Source organism: Chionomys nivalis, chromosome 10 (assembly GCF_950005125.1).
Source record: "Chionomys nivalis chromosome 10, mChiNiv1.1, whole genome shotgun sequence".
NCBI lineage: Eukaryota > Metazoa > Chordata > Mammalia > Rodentia > Cricetidae > Chionomys > Chionomys nivalis.
The window spans coordinates 25395512-25416369 of NC_080095.1; the positions used below are offsets into that span (position 1 = coordinate 25395512).

Sequence of the window (20858 nt, forward strand, 5' to 3'; positions counted from 1 at the left end):
CCCTTCATATCTCCTATGTCCTACTATCTTAAAATGTTTCTTTCCTTTTTCTGTATTTTGTTTTTTAAGTACTAGTGATTGAAACTTTGGCCTCTTCAAATGTGCTAGGAAAGTCCTCTACCAATAAGATAGATTCCTGGAGCCCTTGAAAACATGTGTGTGTGTGTGTGTGTGTGTGTGTGTGTGTGTGTGTGTGTGTAAGGGGAAAGGTCTTGAGATAGAGTCTTATGTAATTCTGACTTGTCTAGAGCTTACTGTGCAGACCAGGATGGCCTTAAACTGACAGAGATCCAGTAATCTCTGATGAAATTAAAGGCATGTACCACCACACCTGGCTCTCTTTAAAATATTTTTGTTTGCTTGTTTAATATTATTTTTTTTAATTTTTAAATATTTTTATTCATTTTACATACCAACCACAGTTCCCCCTCTTTCTCCTCCGCTCATCCCCACCCACTCTTCAGAAAGGGTAAGGCCTCCAATGGAGAGTCAACAACGCCTAGCACATCAAGTTGAAGCAGCACCAAACCTCTATAAAACATGTCTAATAAATGTTTCCTTTAGTACAGCTTTGGGTTTATAGATGAGCTGTAGAGATTGTGAAGAGAGTTTTCATCTACCTCACACACAGCTTCTCTTATTGGTCCTGTCTTGTGTATTTCAGGAGTTATTAAGATGCTGAGCCAACATTGCAGCAGTGCAAGTTCATGCTTATTGAACCCTTCAGTCCTCGCCGTGTGTCCTTCTGGTGCAGGGCTGTGTAGGATACCACATTAGATGTCATGTCTCCTTAAACTCCTTCAGATCGTCTTTCTAAGGACATTTTTGGATTTTGTTGATGTTATTATTAACTATATTTTAAAATTATTTAATGAAGAAAATGTCATTTTGAAAAATCTATTATTCTTTAAAGCTAAAATTGTTTCTTTCCAAAAGGGCAAGGCTGGGGAGTTAAATCAACTTTTAAATACAGTTAAATCAATGCAGGAGAAGACAGTTATATTCCAGCAGGAGAGAGACCAAGTTATGTTGGCCCTGAAACAGAAGCAAATGGAAAACAGTACCCTACAGAGTGAGGTATTGCACAATAATGGACAGTGACACACGCTGACTGTTTAGTAACTGTTATTTAAGGCAAATGATCATCTTGTGATTTTTCTCTTCCTCTGATATGCTGTATGGGGGGACACTATAATTTAGTTTTTGAAAGATTAACTCTGATACATACCTTGTGCATCAGAAAATTATCTCACTTTATGAGATTTACTAAAACTTACTCTGCCTTAAGAGCCCATTACCTCTGTATTCTATTTCTGTTATAACCGTGCAGATGAGTCCTTACAAATGTAAAGCTTCCATTTGAGTCTTTTAAAATGTAATTTGGGGAGAAGTTTTCCTGGTAAATGTGAGACATTAGTGTACTAATATATTGTTTTATATATAATACATAATGTAATTGATATTTATAATAATAATTATACTGGTTATAGCTAAGTAAAAATTGTTATTTATATAGTTAATTAAAATATATTAATTTATATTATAATTAATAATTATTTAAAATAAATGTTATAATTAGCTGTTATAATTACATATTGGTACATATGTATAATTAATATTAATGTATTAATACATTTCCATAATATGGAATAATTTGATGATATAATGTTTTATGGGAAGGGACATTGCATGAAAGAAAAGTAAAGAAAGGTCCTCTGCCCAGGTTCAACACTTACGTGACAAAGAGTCCCGGTTAAATCAGGAGCTCCAGAGATTGCGCGACCACCTCTTAGAGTCTGAAGATTCTTATACCCGGGAAGCTTTGGCTGCAGAAGACAGAGAGACCAAACTAAGGAAGAAAGTGGCAATGTTGGAAGAAAAGCTAGTTTCATCTTCGAATGCAATGGAAAATGCAAGGTAAATTTTTGTTTTTCTTTTTGCACTACTTTTTTTTTTAAAAAAAGATTTATTTATTTATTGTGTACACAGTGTTCAGCCTCCTTGTATGCCTGAAGGCCAGAAGAGGGCACCAGATCTCACTACAGATGGTTGTGAGCCACCATGTGGTTGCTGGGAATTGAACTCAGGACCTCCAGAAGATCAGCCTTAACCTCTTAACCTCTGAGCCATCTCTCCAGCACTTTTTGCACGACTTTTAACTGGTCACTTGTTGAGTGTCGTGCTGAGTAAACATTTTGCTTACATTGGTTTAAATTCATTTTCACAAAAGTCATTGTCTCCATTTTATAGTTGCAGAATCTTAGGGTAAAGTGGTGTAAATACTCAATCAAGATAGGCACACATGAGGATCTAGCTCTCAGACTTCCTGCTGCTTAACTACGCCCCTCCCCACACTCATGTCACTTGTCATTTTAGGGGACTGGTCCTGAGATGTTGGCAGGTCTTGCTGGGTTCTGTCCATCCCGCAGGAGCTAATTTAATTCATCTGGCATTACTTTTCAGCAGGCGATTAGAAGCTGACCGCGTGTGGATGTTAGAGACAAAAGTGTGGCAGAAGTGGCCGGTCGAGACCTGGCCAGCTTGGGGAACCACCCTGTGGCTTATTAGAAGTTTTGAGTGACTGAGTCCCTTCTTAAATACTCTACATTTTCATTTTCTCAGTAGAAAGATTTTATTCTTAGTACTTGGTTTTGATTTGAGACAGGGTCTCATTAACTTACACTGGCCTCAGATCTGAAATCCTCCTGCTTCTGTTGCCCAAGTGCTAGGATTACTGGTGTACGTAACTGCACCCTACAAGAATATTACATGTTAGAAAATCACACAAGCTAAAAAGACAGAAAGTACAGCTCCATTCACCCCAAATCATCCTTTGTACCATTTTACATCTTTGTATTGTATTTTGTCTTTTAAGAGCAAAAATGAGATCATATAATTGCTACTGTTTTGTGACCTCTTTTTTAGCATTTAGTAATATGTCATTATACAGTAAAATGTATATTTCTACAGCAATATTTTATGACTGCATAGTATACCATTAATTTATTTACTGGACACTTAGAGCATTTTTTAAATATTTATGTGTACCATGTGCATGCAGGTACCTATGTAGGAACCCTAAAAGGGCACTGATTCCCATTGGAGCTGGATTGTGAGCTACCTGATGGGGCTGCTAGGAATCAAACTTGGCTTCTGGAAGAGCTGAAAGCATTCTTAGTCACTGAGCCATCTCTCTACGGTGTTTTAACTTTTGAAGATACCTAAGAATATTGCCATGAAACCTGAAAATATGCTTTCTGTGTTGATGTCAGAATATTTCCTTAGTGTAAATATTGAAAAAATGAAACTTGTAGGTCAAGGGGCATGTTAAAACTTTTGAGATCGTGCTGTTAATGAACTTATAGGAAAATTATGACTATTTGTTGGTTATTTCACACATTTGACTTTTTTGAGGTGGGGTGGCACCATCCAGCTCCCAAATAAATCACACAGGGTCTTATTCTTATAAATGCCTGGCCTTAGCTTGGCTCATTTCTTGCCAGCTTTTCTTAAATTATCCCATCACCTTCTGCCTCTGGGCTTTTTTGTTTTCTTCTGTGTATCTGACTTTCGCTCTTTGTGTCTGGCCCCTTCTTTTCTCACGCCTTCTATTCCTCCCAGATTTCTCCTATTTATTCTCTCTGCCTGCCAGCCCCACATAACCTTTCTCCTGCCTCCCTATTGGCTTTTCAACTCTTTATTAGACCATCAGGTGTTTTAGACAGGCAGAGTAACACAGCTTCACAGAGTTAAACAAATGCAGCATAAAAGAATGCAACACATCTGTGTATCGTTAAAACAAATCTTCCACAGCATAAACAAATGTAACACATCTTAAAATAATATTCTACAACAACTATATTTCTAAATTCTATATTACATTTTCCCCTCTTTTTACTGTGTACAGTGCTGGGGGTGATATGAGGAGACAGTAGATAGTTCTGTCTTCAAAGAGGTTGTAAGTAGAGACAGCACTAAAAGTGATTCCTTTCCCCTACTTACATAGTATGTTGTTGTGCTTTCTGATTTAGATGAGAAAGCTTGTTTAATGTGAAATGGAAACAATGAGTGGTTGTTTGTACATTTGTATTATTAAAATGCCCAAACACCCTCAGGTCTCTCTGTCCTTCCCTATAACTTCTGAGATAAGCAGCCTCAAGTAGAGTTTTGGCCTTCTCTGACCAATCTGTATTACTCATTTCCCCAATACTGTTTTCCTATTTCTTTTTTCCCCTACTTTTTCTTTTCATGTTGACTGAAGGATGGACTTGACTTTTTTAAGTGTTTTTTTTTGTGATTCTCACCTATTTTTCAAATTATGTTTTCTTCACAAAGGATTATTATTTAGTGCCCCATCCCTCATTTCTAAACCCAAACCCTGTAGTAATGCCTTTTTTCTGAACTGTATAGAGAGCTTTGAGTCTTTGATGACCCTTATATTTACTTTTAGTAATTGTTGCATGTCTTAATAACAAATTGTTGCATGTCTTAACCTCTCTCATATCAAAGAAAGTGTAAGTTTGCCTGTATCTAAAAATGTTTCATCTTTTATCCTTCCCACAACATATCTTAAACATAAACTAATAGTAAATATTTGTTATATGAGTAAATACAATCTATAGGCCATATAGATTTAACAAAGTAATGCCTACTGTCTGTTAGCTGAGTATTTTAAAAGCTCGTTTATCCTTAGAGTTATACCAGTCATCGGAATGAATAAATCCCAGGAGCATTTGGGGACAATTTAGGTCTTAGTTTACCTCTGTTTCCACAAGAGGGTGCTGTTGGGTAAAATATCTTCCAATTTGAGTTACTTTTAATTGGTTTTATTAGTTACTCTTGAGTAGGGTTTAACTGGATATTAAATACAATGAAGACCATTGTGATATTTTGAAAATAACCTTCGTTCATCAAAGATACACTCAAAGATAATATATAAACCAGGCCAAGTGTGGTAGTGCATGCCCTTAATCCTTGTAATGCCTTTAAGCACTTTCTAGACAGTTGGGTCTTTAAGAGCTTGAGGCCAGTACTTAGTGAGTTACAGGCCAGTCAAGGGCTACATGGTGAGACCGTGTCTCAAAAAATAATATAAATAAATAAGTAAACAAACAAGCAAACACAAACAAAATAAGATGTAAGCCTGAATAGGTGCTATGATGTTAGTATTGCCAGTTTGACAGGAGATTTAGAATCCAGCAGACAAATCCTTGCCCATGCCTGTGAATTATCCAGAGAGGCTGATTGAGCTGAGAAGACCCATCTCTACTGTGGGCAGCACCTTCCTATGATCTGAGGTCCTGGACGGGATAGAAAGGAGAATGAATGCAAGCTAAACACAATCATGCACTGTTGACTGCCTTTTGACTGTGGATGCAGCCTGGCCAGCAGCTTACACAAACTCTTGCCACTGTAACTTCTCTGCCATGATGGACTATACCCGCAGACTGAGCCATATAAGCTCTCTTAAATTACTTCTTTTCATGTATTTGGTCACAGTAAGGAGAAAAGCAACAAAGACAGTTGCTGCATAAATAAATCTCTTAGGGAATCTTTAGATTCCTATTTAGAGAAATGAAGGGCTTCCATATGTGTGTGTAATATAGACAGAAGAAAGTTAATAGAAAAAGATAAGCAATCAGAACAACTTGTCAGTGGGATGACCATCCGAAAGTTCTGGGTTCACCATAATTTCTTGTATGAGGCACAGAAAGGTGTGATTAGACTCCGTGCCTGAGAAACTTTTGTTTGTTTTGCTACATGCTCACTAAATACCTTGCAATCTAACTGGAATTTAATGTATTAAGATGTAAGGAGAGTATTTTTTTGTTAAATTACTTAAGTAGATGAAGCAGTTTGCGTGTATTCTTTTATTTGAAGCCATCAAGCCAGTGTGCAAGTAGAATCGTTGCAAGAACAATTGAGCACGGTCTCCAAGCAGAGGGACGAGACTGCCCTGCAGCTTTCTGTCTCTCAGGAACAAGTAAAGCAGTATGCTCTGTCACTAGCCAATCTGCAGATGGTCCTCGAGCACTTCCAACAAGGTATGTCACCTAGTTGGCCGATGTCTTAGTAAAGAAAAATTTTGGTTATGGTAATTTTGCCTTATTTGAATATGAAGTTAGATATAGGAAGTCCTTAATTGTCACCACCACCAAGTAAATTCACACTTCTTTTATGACTAAAGCTATTTTGATTTTTTAAAAAAGTTTAATATGGGGGCTGGAGAGATGGCTCAGAGGTTAAGAGCATTGCCTGCTCTTCCAAAGGTCCTGAGTTCAATTCCCAGCAACCACATGGTGGCTCACAACCATCTGTAATGGGGTCTGGTGCCCTCTTCTGGCCTTCAGGCATACACACAGACAGAATATTGTATACATAATAAATAAATAAATAAAAAAAAATAAAAATAAAAAAAAATAAAAAAGTTTAATATATCATTACTAATTAAGGTGAAAGTTGACGAGTATAACTGTTTTTTGTTGTTTTTGTTTGTTTTTGCTTTTTTGAGACAGGGTTTCTCTGTGTAGCCGTGGCTATCCTAGAATGCACTCTGTAGATCAGGCTGGCTTCAAACTCATAGAGATCTGCCTGCCTCTGCTTCCTAAGTGCTGGGATTAAAGGTGTGCATCACTGCCATCCAACCAGGACAGGAAACAAAAAGCTACAGAGAAACCCTGTCTCGAAAAATCAAAAAAAAAACTATTTTCTGTATTTATTTTATGTGTGTTGGTGTTTTGCCTGCACTTTTGTCTATATGAGGGTGTTGGATCCCTGGAACTGGAGTGTACAGACATTTGTAAGCTGCCATATGGGTGTTAGGAATTGATCCTGTGTCCTCTGGAAGAGCAGCCAGTGCACAATGCTGAGCCAAAAGTTGAGGAGTTAGAAAGGTAAATAAAATGAAGAAAGAAAATCAGGTGATAAAGGAGATTATTCAGGACTGCTGAGTTGTCTCAGTGAACAGGTGTTTGCTGCTAAGTATGAGGACCTGAGTTTGATTCCCCAGGACCCACGTGGTGGAAGGAGAGAACCCATTCTTGCAAGTTCTCCTGACCTGCACACACACTGTTGTCCAAGTGCACTCAGACATGCACGCAAATAAATAAATAAGGGGCTGGATGTGGGGACAACACCATGAACACCCAAACTAGGGTGACAAAGGCAGGCCGGTGTCTGTGAGTCTGAGACAAGCCTGATCTACATAATGAGTTCGAGGACAGCCAGGGTACGTAGAGAAGACCCTGACTCAAAAATTTCAAAAACCAGCTGGGCAGTGGTGGCGCACGCCTTTAATCCCAACACTCAGGAGGCAGAGGCAGGCGGATCTCTGTGAGTTTAAGGCCAGCCTGGTCTGCAAGAGCTAGTTCCAGGACAGGCACCACAGCTACACAAGAAACCCTGTCTTGAAATACCCCCAACCCCACAAAAAGAAAAAATTCAAAAATACATACACACACACACACACACACACACACACACACAGAATGTAAAAGAAGCGCATATAAGAGGAGAATGACACTCAGAATGATTAGGTTTGAGATGCTAGAGTTTGAAGCCCCTCTTAAGTGTTAATAATTGTAATAACTAACCTTTGAAGTACTAGCTTGTTCTTAGCTGTTCATTTGTGCTTTGAGGTGGCTACATTTTCTATCCCAAATGGAAAAGTACTGTTTTAGAGACACTCAAACAGAACATTTTTATTCTAAGAAAAAAGTTTGCTTCGTTACATTCTCCCTACCATCATTAAGTTTACCCACTTTAAGTCACTGACCCATCAATTTGTTGACTCAGTACATCTGGTAATTATTGATTGGGTTAACTGTTAGTTTGATAGGGGGGATAGAGGATATTTTTGTGCCTAAGAAAATCTTTAAATTTGTAATTGTGTGACCCCTTAGGGCTGTCCTTCTAGTTGAAATCCAATATATGATTTCCAGGTGGGTAGTTCACACCTTTAATCCGAGCATTCTGGAGGCAAAGGTAGGCTGATCTCTGAGTTACACATCAGCCAGGGCTACGGAGTGGGACTGAAAAATAAAAAGACTATTTTTAATGTAATTTCTAGACTGACTATGAGAACAAAGGCATAGACAAAGAGGCTGTAGAGAGTGTTGCTAAAGGGGAGGCAGAATGGGGTCATCACATGGGGAGAAGAGCCTACGAGGCTAACGGCTCCTGGTGTCAGTGCCACTTGATATGTCTTAGTGAGACATTTGTACTTCCCTTTTGAGATGTTTAAATGTTTTTTTTAATTATTAAAAGCCCAAGTGATGTAAAATTCCAGCTTTATACACTGTTGGAAAATATTACTGTAACTTTCCTTTGTTCTTAGAGGAAAAAGCTATGTATTCTGCTGAATTAGAAAAGCAAAACCATATCTTAGCTGAATGGAAGAAGAAAGCAGAGACTCTGGAAGGAAAAGTGTTATCCCTGCAGGTAGGCAAAATGCTTTCTTTTAAGAGCTGTGTCTTGGAAATATTCTCATAAACCATTCATTTACTATTTAATGTTTGAGTGATTGTATTCAGCCTTCTACTGGGTTTAACAATGAACTGTCAGGCTCAGCATCTCACAGGTGACATAAGCGAACGTGAGATAAAAGGAACTTTGGATGCTTTAGCATGCCTCAGTATCTTGGGGACTCTGCAAAATGAAAATTAATTCATCTACAAGATTAAGTTGAATTTTTCTCTTTTGAATAAAATATTTTGTATGCTGTATTTGTTATGTATTAATATTATATATTGTTTGATCTTTTAGAACAAGAAGTGTTCCTTCCCTTATTACTGATTCTAGCAATTTGAGCGAGTTTGTTTTGTTTTTGTTTTTTGCATCAGGGTTTCATTTTGTAGCTCAGACTGTATTTGAGCTCTCAGTGATTGGTTCTTGCCTCAGCCTTCCAGATGCTGATTACAGGAGTGACTCACCATGCACAGTCTTTTCTTTTAAAGCCTCTTGAATTTTTTTCTCATTATTTTCTATTTTATATATAAAAGTCATATGGAAGGTATGGGTGAACTCAACCCTGCTGCAGAGATATGACACCAAAGTGACTTCTGTTGCCTGAGATTTTTATACTGCTCAATCCTGCAGTCATTCAGCCCCAAGGAAACACACAGAGGTCTACATTAATTATAAACTGGTTGGCCCATTAGCTCAAGATTCCTATTAACTCTTATATCCTTCATCAACCCTTAATTCTTGTCTGTGTTAGCCATGTGGCTTGGTACCTTTTATCAGCGAGGCAGTCTCATCTTACTTCCTCTGTGATGACTGCAGACTGTGCCTTTTCTCTTCCCAGCATTCTCCTGTTCTTGTTGCCCCACCTCTACTTCCTGCCTGGCTGCTGGCCAATCAGCATTTTATTAAACCAATACAACTGACAAATCTTTACAGGGTACAAGACCATTGTTCCACAGCACTTCCTTTTTTTTTCTGAATACAAGACCTCTGAATCTAATCTCCTTTGTTTAGTTTTTTACCTGCCTATTATCCATAATGACTTATAACTAACACTCTAAACAAAGACAAACATCCATAATCCAGTTTTTGGGAATGTGGGTATAGTTTTCTAGGCTACTTCCTGCTGATTGGGGATGCTGATCTTATGGGACCTAAAGAAAATTTAGAATTATGATCATGTCCTAACTGGAGTTTTCTGTGATGCTCGATCATCTCAGCCAGCAGTCTTGAAACTGTTCTGGATGTAGAACCTAGACATCTGGGCCATCCACTCCTATTGGATATTTCTCAGGGGGTCTTCTTTGATCAAACCTACTTTTTCTTAACTCAGAATGAATCCACAGCTTCTCATTTCCTGTGAAAAATAATTTTGTTAGCTGATGGTTCTGGGGGTTGGGAACTCCAATATTGAGGGACTTGTATCTGACAAGGGCCTTCTTGTTGCATCGTCCCATTGTAGAACTAAAGAGATGCAGCAGGAGGGGCCTGAACTTGTCCTTCTTATAAGGACCCACTCCTGCAGCAGTGGCATTCATTCTTCCTGAAGGACAGTGCTCTAGTGACCCAAACACCTTCCATAGGCCCTGCTTTCCTATGTTCCATTTGCCTTATTAAAGTTATCAATGTATCTACAAAGGCATATTTTATTTTTTTGTTTTGTTTTTTGAGACAGGGTTCTTTATGTAGTACTTGATTTCCTAGAGCTTGATTTGTAGACCAGGCAGGCCTCAAACTCTCAGAGATCATACTTTTAATTGTGACCAGTGGTATTAGAATAGCTTGTCTATTAGATTCTTAAAGTAGAAGTCTGGATTTTTTTTTTTTTACAAAACTAGTTTTTTTTTCTTAATTTAAAATATAATTTATTAATTTTAGAAAATCAAAATATGCCAGAAGAAACTTAAGAAGAAATTAATAAAGATAAAAGATGAATAAGCAAAATAAAAATCCAAACAAATGTCAAAACAACAAAATATAAGTGCTGATGTCCAAAGAGGCTTTTTTTTTTTTTTTTTTTTTTTTTTGCTGACTTTGTAGAGGTCTGGGACGGGGGTGCAATGATAGATTACTTGCATAGCACCTGTGATACCCTGGGTTCCACTTCCACCACAGCAAACCCACTGTGTACATATAAACACTATGAAGTTGTGCTTTGGGTTTTTCTTTAATGTTTAGATTTTTTAAAAAAATTATTTAAATTTTTTAATACCAAATTTAGATTTATTGATTTGGAATAATATATTTCTATTTAATTTTTTTTTGTTTCAGACCCCATCAGCGTTCAAACCCTAGGAAGCAGAATCAATAAGGAGTATATGTGTCCATACATTAATATGTATAATATGTAGACACACGTGAACTTGATTACAGGAAATTGGTCATGATTGGTTGAGTTTGGAGGGCTGGCAGTCAAGATGGGATGACCACATCAAAGGCCTGACTGGAACTCACAGGCATAGTACAGAGCTTTTGAGTTCAGGCAGTTAGGGCCGTCACAGCTGGAGGGAGTTCTGTGAGCTTAGGAAGAAGCTGCTGTCCATCAAAGGGATTTTGTCATTTTGGGGGAAGCCTAGTCTCTGTCTTTAAGAATTTATGATTGGTCCAGCCACAGATCTCCAGATTACTCAGGGAATGAGCTTTCCTTAAGGACTTGACACATGCTTGCAAAATGACCTTCATAGTAACTGATGAATAACTAGGTACTGTAACCTATCCAAGGTAACACACCAGACAAGTCTCAGACCAAAACTGTGGCCTGGAATTTAGAGGTAAATTCTTCAGGATAACAAGGAAAATTAGAACAAAGAAAAGCTGTGAGGAAGGACTGTATCAAAATAGAGCCAGTACAGTATGGTCTAGATCAATGGAACAAAGGAGGAATCCAGAGGTGGAGCCCAGAATATATTTGAGAATTTAAAATGAAACGGATTTGAGCTGTTTTGTTTATTTTATTTTTGTTGTTGTTGTTGTTGAAAAAGTCAGTGGATTTTTTACTGCTTCTGGGTTGTGGGGCTCAGGACCTCTTGGTGGTACGGGTTAGCTTCCCCTTCACCACCCCAGGCTTCTGGCTTCACAGAATGGCACTGGCCCTGTAGATGGCTCCATGCCCATATCAGGGCAGTACTTGTTTCTGCAGATCCTGTGCCTGATGCTGCTGAGTGTGCCCGTGCATTCTTGTTGGTGGTTGTCCTTACGTAAGAAGTAGCTGGTTTTCGCTGACCATATCTGTGTTTCATGACTACATGACCTCTGTCTTGTGGTGAACTAGCTTGTAGTGGAAAAAGTTGCAGGATTTGAGATTATTGGTCTTGGTGCTGTACATCTGCTCATTCCTCTTGTTCAGGAATCTGGAGCACTTTTGCAGGACTATTCATTACAGAAGCATGGACAAGGGAGCAGCTCCTCCCCCGATGGTGGCCAGAGATGGAAAGACCCTGATTTGAACTACTTTTAACTCCAGGAGATATTGGATGGGCAGGGCTGTAAGTGCAGCACTTAGAAGGCAGGGGCAGGCACATCTCTGTAAGTTCAAGGCCTGTTTGGTCTGTGTAGGGTGTTCTAGGCCAAGTAGGGCTGTATCTTAAAGCTCTTTCTCAAAGTAAACATAAAAATTAAAAATGAGTGATATTGGCAAACTGTCCATTCAGACAAAATTAAGTTGTGTTGCATCTTACACCATATATAGAAATAAATTCTAGTTATATCAAAACAAGAATCCATACCTGTTAGGAGCCTTGGCTTATGAGAGTAATTTTTGTTTTGTTTTGTTTTGAGACAGGATCTTGCTGTGCTCAGGGTGGCAGAACACTCCTGCATCTGGGGTACAAGACTATGCTACCACATCTGGATATGAGAATGCTTGATTTTGATGGTGTAGAGACTGGGTGGCTCTTCTGACATTTAATAGGCTAGGAATTGTCAAAATATATTCATTGAGAAATGCTATATTAAAAATTTAAATACAGGCTGGGCGGTGGTGGCGCACGCCTTTAATCCCAGCACTCAGGAGGCAGAGGCAGATGGATCTCTGGTCTACAAGAGCTAGTTCCGGACGGGCACCAAAGCTACAGAGAAACCCTGTCTCGAAAAACCAAAAAAAAAAAAAAAAAAAAAAAAAAATTTAAATACAGAAAATAAACTCTTACAATAAATTCTAGACTGAGTGCACAGTCTAGAAATTAGGAGGATCTTAATTAAGATTAAACTCAAGAAGCTATAAGAGTAAAGGAAAACCTCTTTGTATATCACTAAAAAGGAGTTAAAGGCTAGTCAGTAGAACAACGATTGACCTCATTTTCATTGCTCAGAGAGCAAAGGATTCCTGTCTAACTATCCAAGGTGCTCACACAAACTGATAGCAAGACAGTACAGGAGAAATACACAAACAGTATGCCATGAGGTTTTCTTATAAGAGTAGATCCAACTTTTGTAGAAACAGAACAAAGATGTGCAATGATAGTTATAATGAAACATCCCATTATATATGTTAACTTACAAAGATTTAAAAGAATAAAACATTTGTTACTGTATTTCTTGACTTTTTTTTTTTGGTTTTGAGACAGGGTTTTTCTGAGTAACAGTATTAGCTGTCCTTGAACTAGCTCTCGTAACTCACAGAGATCCACCTACCTCTGCCTCCTGAGTGCTGGAATTAAAAGCATAAGCCACCACTGACTTTTTATATCTTTTTAATTTTTTTATCTTGTTATTTTTACTTTAAAGTTTTTTGTTATGTTATTTTTTAGTAGCAGCTTTCCTTAGTTTCTCTAAAAGGGCAGTGATGTGTTGTAAGAGCATGAGGTCGGTAGGTTGTACAGAGCTGCCTTGGTCACAGAGGTGCAGTGTCATCACTGGCTGAGCTGTTGACGATGCTGAAGTGTCTTCCAGCCCCGTAGTTTGCATACACTACTTTTTAATAACCTCCTTTTCCCCTTTACTCCCAGGAACATTTGGATGAAGCAAATGCTGCTTTGGATTCGGCCTCAAGACTGACAGAACAGTTAGATCTAAAAGAGGAACATATTGAAGAACTTAAAAAGCAAAGTAGGTCTTTTTTTGTTCTCTGCAACAGTGCTTATGTTGAATCAAGTGTGGTCTCTGCCATTCATTGGCACAGCTGAGTAAGGCTAATGATATGTGACTTCCACTTCCCATTCCCATGTACGATTTGCTTCTGTTTGAGTCTAAATCTAATGAAACCAGTCATTAGGATAGCCCTGGTTAGTTCTCCTGGGTATGGTGCTATGACTGTATTTTGGTTGTTGTTCTGTTGATCAAGAAGACTGATTTGACAGGTGCAATTTTTATGATTTTGTCTTCTGATAGTTCATGCTACACCCAAAGCCATCTGATCTGCTAGAGGGGGCATATTCTCAAGTAAAAATACTAGGTCACTGTTTGTGACGTGACTGGCTGAGTGTAACTTACTAGATTTTGTTGTGGACGGGCTTTACACCAGGCACTCAGCGTGTTTGGGTTTGGTGCTCGTAAAGTGTCTCAGTTGTGTCAGTTCTCTAACTGATCTCCTGTACTTAGGATTATCTTTGAACCTCATGTGGTAGGGTAGTTCACAGTGCTGTGCTGAGCCTAACAGCCAACAGTGGTAGCATATCATTAAATTTATTCTCTCATTTAGGAGTAGCCAGGGACTTGAAGTTCCTCTGGGGCTATGTTTAATTGGTAATGATTTGAAGTGATTAGGAAGTTGTAATGGAGCCTAGGAATACATTGGCTGTAGATGTCTCTGTTCTCACAGCAGTTAAGAAATAGATACCATGTGTCACAAAATAGAAGTTAGAAAGCACACGTAGAAGTAGATGGAACAAAGATACTGTTAAAACAAGAACAGTGACATGGATACTTAGCACATGAGCCCACAGGAATCACTGGCCCATAGGTACAACCTAAATAACCTGGCCTAGACCAGGGGATCCCAAGTGGACACAGCAAAATAGTAATAGGTGCAAGGGAGTTGGCATCACTGGGATAACTTCACTCTGAGACTTCATTCTGAGGTTTTGTTTCAAGAGAATGGATCAGCATAGGAGCTCTGAATTTGAGACTGGAAAATAGGCAGCAAGGAACCAGTCAGTACCTGTAATAGCTGACCTAACATAGACTAGAGTGCTTAGTCATTTCTTCACTCATTTGCCATTTATGAAGAACTTTAAGTGTGTAGCGTCAGCCTGCTCTTACAGACACAGAAATTGAGCTTTCCTCGCAGGTCTCTTTATTTGTACCAAAGCTTTGATCTTCCCATGTTCTGTATTCCAGTGTTTATAAAATGTCCAACTTGTCTTTTGTTCTCTGTGACACCCTTCATACTGAACTCTCACTGCTGAAATGGCTTCTTAATGAGAACTGTGTATTGGGAACACAGCCTAGTCAGATAGAAAGCCAGTGCAACTACATTAGTTGGAAGACATGGTGAACCAAAAAGAACACTGAGCAGCAGAGGGTTAACCATGGTGCCATGTCTTAGAGCTGAGCTAGATCAGTGGAAGGAAAAAAGGTGAGTTCTGTAGTACGTCATTGGGCTCTGACAGCCTGATGCTGTGTGCCCTCATGTCTACGGCTACATCCCCTTTTAGAAGTCACCTGAGTCATTTCCAGTAGGCCATGGTCAGATGTGAGAGTCTGTGACTTAACTGCATTTGGTGTTTGCCCAGGCCCCTAGTTAAACTTCTAGGAGTAGAAATAATTCTGTTTTTCTTCACTGTAGCTGGCAGTGTAGGTCACCTGGGTTCTTATTTTTGTCTAATATATAATGTATAATTAATATTCACTATTAGTAAGTAGGAACTTTGGGCTCATTCTAGGGAGTAAGTCTTAGCGAGAAAGTGCTGCTTGCTTCAGCTTGTACACCTGGTATTTGGAAAGGCTGAGGGAGCTAGTGTGGCACAGACAGGAAGGGGAACACTGAGACGGTTGTTATGTCTTCAAATCATCCTTGCCTTTTACAGCTTCTCCTAATAATGTTTTTCTCACACTATCAAAGTGTTTAGTGCCACGTTTATATCTCTAAACACAAATGCAGTTTTATTTTCTCAATGTTGTATTTTTGATTTGATAATATAAGTAAATTCTTTATTGGCTTACTTATTTCAAAAAGCATCCCTGTATATTTTTATAAGTCATTAAGTACTTTACATGTTGATTGATGTTGTAATACTGTATTTTATTTTTAACACAAAAGTTGGCCAGACAACGTAAGTTTTTGCCAGGAGAAACAATTTTGAAAAAGACAAATTGGTTTTTGTTGCAAGAAAATACACAGACTTGAATTGTAAAGGCAAAGTATTGTTTTATTTCTAAGCCTCTGTAGACTAACGATTAGTCGATCTGCTGTTTCAACATTTAGACAATATTAGGAAATTTACTTTAAAAAGTGGTGTTTTATTCAAAATGGTTGATTATATCACTACTACCAAGATATGATTCAGTCTGTCCAAACATAAGAAAAGTGTGGTTACATATGACCCCAGTATTAAAGCAGTACAGCCTGGATGACGTCAGTCCCTCTGAGAGTATGTGATTGTTAATGTCAGGTACGTGCAACCATGCTTATGAACTGAGGGCATTTATGGGCCCTTTATGAGAAACATAAAGACAGATGCCTGGCGCTTTACTGGTCAGTAAGCACCTAATAAAGACCAGCTGCTTGACTTCATGTTGGCTGCTGTGTAGAACACTAGACAGGCCCCTTTTCAAGGAGCAAAGGAAATGGCACGTGACGAATATCATAAGGTAGTAATTTAAGACAGTTGTGCACAACAGTGGCCATATGTGGTGTATTTAGTTCTCTTGTTAAGGGACGGAGACTTGAAGAAAGTATTAAGCCACTAGTAGGTTTTTACCTAGCAAGTGTGAAAACTATTTAAACCATAGGAACTAGTTAAGCTAACTCATTCCCCCAAAACGAGAAACCCTAGCATCCTGTAGATGCTCTGTTTTAATAGGCAGTGTTGACTGGTAGAGGGATTACTGTTGTCCTTCCTTTTGGAGATTAGTCTTTCAGCATTTCACCTGGAACACTCTTTAACACAGTTGCAAAAACTTCTTTCCCATGCTGCCCTGCTCTTTTTAGTCAGTGCACCACCTGTCTGTGAACTGAGTAGGATGGTATCTTTATCCTTAGTTCACCAGAGTTGAGGATTCCTGTGGACTTGTTATTGATGAGAAAATAGCATCTGTTTAAACCTAGTACAGCTGAGACATTAAAAGATGCATACATTGTCATTTATGTAGGTGCGTGTTTTCCTTTCTCCATTTCCTTAATTGCTCTTAACATTGCCCCTGCTCCATTTCCTTAACTGCTCTCAAACTTCTTCTTGAATGAAAATGAAATTGAAAAGTATGATAGTTTTTGATTGGGTAATTAATACTAAAAATAATTGAGTTTTGTGGTATGCAAAGAAAAGTAAGTTTTCGTAGGCAGTAGAAATTTAATCTTAGCACGAGGAACATCTTTTGCTCTACCTGGCCAGTTTATCCGTATATTTTCAGGGCTTTATTTTGGTTTTTGGTTTTTTCAAGACAGGTTTCTCTGTAACAGCTCTAGTTGTCCTGGAACTTGCTTTGTGGACCAGACTGGCCTTGAATTTACCGAGATCTGCCTGCCCCTGCCTCCTGAGTGCTGGGATTAAAGGTGTGTGCCACCACTGCCTGGCATCTTCACTGTTTTTTGTGCTGGGGATGGAACCCAAGGTCTTGTGCATGCTGGGAAAGTCAGCTGTATCCCAAGTCCTATACTTGTACCTTAAAGGCTTTTTGTAACTAATTTTTTAAAAATAGTGACTACTTTTTAAAATATCTGTATGAGTTGAAATGGAAATTTTCCCTCAGAATATTTTAGAAAGTCTAGAAGTACATATAAAATGAGCAGTAACAGTCACTGTGCTAGATGAGGCATAAAAACATGTTTTAAAGTCACAGGTACAAAAGGAGCTTAAAATGTTTCACAAGGAACTACCTTTACAATGCTGAGTGTGCCTGAGTTATTATTTTAAATAAAGACATTCCATTTTCCAGGACATGATTTATACAAGAAAACATATAATGTCCTGTTGAACATAAGCCAAATACATTCCCAGACGCTTTGTTACCCAAATCTTGTGAGAGAGTTCTTTATAGATGTTTTTGGCAGAAGTGACAGTTTTAGAGGAAACATATAAGAAGCACCAAATGCAATTTTCTGGGTTGCCGTAAATGGTTAAAAGTTATTTGTAATAGTATAAACATCTGGGTATGCTAGACAATGCCAACATTTAAATTAAGGGAAAAAGTGTATTAGGTAAATAAGCTATTTTGTATTTCTAGTTACATTTTAAATGTGTTTGATATTTGATACTAATATGTAACTGAACAATGTTTTAGAAGTTGCAATTGAAAACTAATTTCTATAAGCAGAAAGGAGAAATTATATACTGATGAAAATATTTTTATATACTTTTTCTCCTTTTTTTTGAGTAATGGCTGAGTTGTTCAGTATGTAATTTATTTGGGTAGAGAAGGGGAAGTGGATCTAGAGGATTCCACATTGTAAAATAAAGCACACTGAACAAAATTATCCGAAATAATAACAAAATTTAAAATTGTTTTGAAAGAGTTATCCATTCTACTTGGTAATAGTGGTATGGGAAGGTAAGCAAAGTTAAGAGTGACTTGACTTTTCTTAAGTGATGGATATGTACAGGCTAAGTAGATTGGTAGCTAGGGAAAATCTTTCTAGACGGGGAATTCACATGAAATGAGGTGGCATACTCTGAAAATGTTGAAAGGTGGCATACATTTGATTGTGTGGTGTGGTGTGGTGTGGTGGGTTGGTTGGTATGCAGGACTGGGAAGGTGGAGTGGAAGTGATAACTGTGTAGGAAGATGAAACAGTCATGAATCACAAGCAGGTCGTCAACTGTTAATACCAAAACAGCAAGGGAGAAGGACACAAGTGGGTCCAACCTGTTGACTTTACAGTATGACATCGTAATCACACAGGGGGAACAGTATGGTTGGTTTACCTTCCCTCCAACCCCCCCAAAATAATCTCGTGTTTTAAGTAAGGTAACAGTTTTATGTTAGGCCACAGATTGGACAGGTCTGGTAAAAACTGGTGAATTGAAATGTTTCTTATATGGGTGGCAGAGTTTCAGCTCAACCCCATTATTTCTGCACAGGCTTGTGAGCTGAGTGCTGAAGATGTTAGGTCTCGCAAGGGATGGTGAAATCTGGATTTTCATATAATAGGTCCTGGCTTCCTTTCTAGAGCTTTGTAAAGGCCCTGTGTGGTAGGTTCAAGTATGCTGTTTACCTTGCACTGCTTGGTTTTTGTAGGTGTTAATTTTGTTGCTGCTTACTGCTCTGTTTTCATGGTTTGGGGCTCTGCCCTTTCCTAGTATTATCTGTAACTTTTCTACATGTAAATAGTCTTTCCTTTTAGAAAAATACTAAGCTTTATAGAGTAGCAATGAAAATAAAGGCATTTAGTAAGAACAAAACCCCTGTGTGGGCAGGGCAGGTCCCTCCTTGGGGGACACCATCCATGGTGATTTGCAGTAGGAAATGAGGTTGGTGCTGAGGTCTAGAAAACCTTGTGTTCTTGGAGTTTGACGCAGTAGTAGCATTCACTAACAGGAGGAAGCATTACAGCTTTCCTTTTCAGTGATAAATTTAGTCCTCTTTTGGGATATGTCTTGTCTATGCAAATTTTTTTTATAAAGCATATACTCTATAAGGATGTTTTTAAAACTTTCTATATGGAAACTATAAGTTATTTGAATCAATAATGAAAGGTTGAGGGGAACTAATAGAGAGGGAATGCATATTTGATTTGCTGGCATTAAAAATATTATATAGCCAGGCGATGGTGGCACATGCCTTTAATCCCAGCACTCTGTAGGCAGAGGCAGGAGGATCTCTGTGAGTTCAAGGCCAGGCTGGTTCACTAGAACTGGTTCCAGGACAGCCAGAACTGTTACACAGAGAAACCCTATCTCAAAAAACAAACAAACAAAAATGTTATTATGTGCTTGGGGGATAGAGAGAAGGCTCAGTTGATAAAGTGCTTATCCTGTGAGCATGAGGACCTGAGTTCAATCACCACACCCACATAAAAGCCAGGCATGCTGGCTCACCTGTAATGTCAGTGCTGGGGAGGTCCTGGCAGAAGGACCTGTGAGTCAGACCTCAATTCTGGCAGAAGGACTTCTGTTGGCCAGCCAGTATAGCTGAGTCAGTGAATTCGGGGTTCAGTAGGACACTGTCTGTAAAAAATGAGGTGTTAAGTAATTTCAAGAAAACATCCAACAGTTGCTTCTGACCTTCACATACATGTATGCATACCTCCCACCTGCCATACACACATGAACACACACACACACACACACATATAATTATATAAAATCTCTGGGTGGCCCAGTGGTAGAATACTTAACTCTTAGTAGGATTAATTCCCACTGCTGAAAAATCTTAGTAATGTTTTCCTCCCTCACTTTCCCCTCCTATTTTCTCCACTGCCTCTCTGTCTTCTTTCTCCCAAACATACATAGTAATTCCAATCAATTATGGTGTAGAGGAACTCATTAATTTTACTGTAGTAATGAATTGAATTTATTTCCAACAAGCAGAATTTTAAGAGTTATGTTGGGAACTGGGGACATACCTCACTTGGAAGAATACTTGCCCAGCACACATAAGCCCCTGGGTATAGTCCGCAGCACTGACTAGACCAAGTGTAGTTGCACATGCCTAAAATCTCAGCACTCAGGAGGGATAGGCCAGAGGATTGGAAGGTCAAATTCATCTTTGTCTAAAGCAAGTTTAGAGTCAGCCTAGGATACATGATGAGACCCTGTTGGGGAAAAATCATAAAGTTAACTTTTACTCAGCAGTTAATAATTATGATGAGACAAAAAAGCAAAACAAAACAGCAAAATTTACCATGTTGTATAGACCTTAAAATTCTCCCTGATAGGTTGATAGGTTGAAAATACTTAAAAGAAGCCAGGTGGTGGTGGTGCACACCTTTAATGTCCAGCACTGGGGGGAGGGGGCAGAGACAGGTGGGTCTCTGTGAGTTTGAGGCCAGCCTGGTCTACAGAGTGAGTTCCAGGACAGCTAGAGCCAAACAGTGAAACCCTGTCTTGAAAAACCAGGGGAAGAAAAGGAAAAAGAAAGAAAGAAATGCTTAAAAGACAAAGCAGTTTCAAATTACAAATAGATGTGGTATTATTTTTAAAAAACATTTAGTGTTAAAAGTCATTTTGTACGAGTTGAAATTCTGTAATAAAAAGACTGGTGGGTTTGGGGGTGGTACACACCTGTAATCCCAGTACTCAGGAGTCAGAGGAGGTGGATCTCTGAGTTTGAGGTCAGCCTGATCTACGGGAGTGAGTTCC

The 20858-nt window shown here is 38.6% G+C and overlaps 1 protein-coding gene and 1 pseudogene across 1 annotated transcript in view; one reads left to right on the top strand and one right to left on the bottom strand.

The window, feature by feature from the left end:
* The window catches only part of Trip11 (thyroid hormone receptor interactor 11), a 72893-nt gene that overhangs the window by 32440 nt on the left and 19595 nt on the right, over nucleotides 1-20858 (top strand). The window contains exons 12-16 of the mRNA XM_057782241.1: nucleotides 937-1077; nucleotides 1724-1917; nucleotides 5881-6044; nucleotides 8336-8439; nucleotides 13410-13509. Coding sequence (XP_057638224.1) covers nucleotides 937-1077; nucleotides 1724-1917; nucleotides 5881-6044; nucleotides 8336-8439; nucleotides 13410-13509 — 703 coding nt within the window. The remainder of the gene's footprint in view (nucleotides 1-936; nucleotides 1078-1723; nucleotides 1918-5880; nucleotides 6045-8335; nucleotides 8440-13409; nucleotides 13510-20858) is intronic.
* Nucleotides 11480-12109, bottom strand: LOC130882677 (60S ribosomal protein L28-like; annotated as a pseudogene).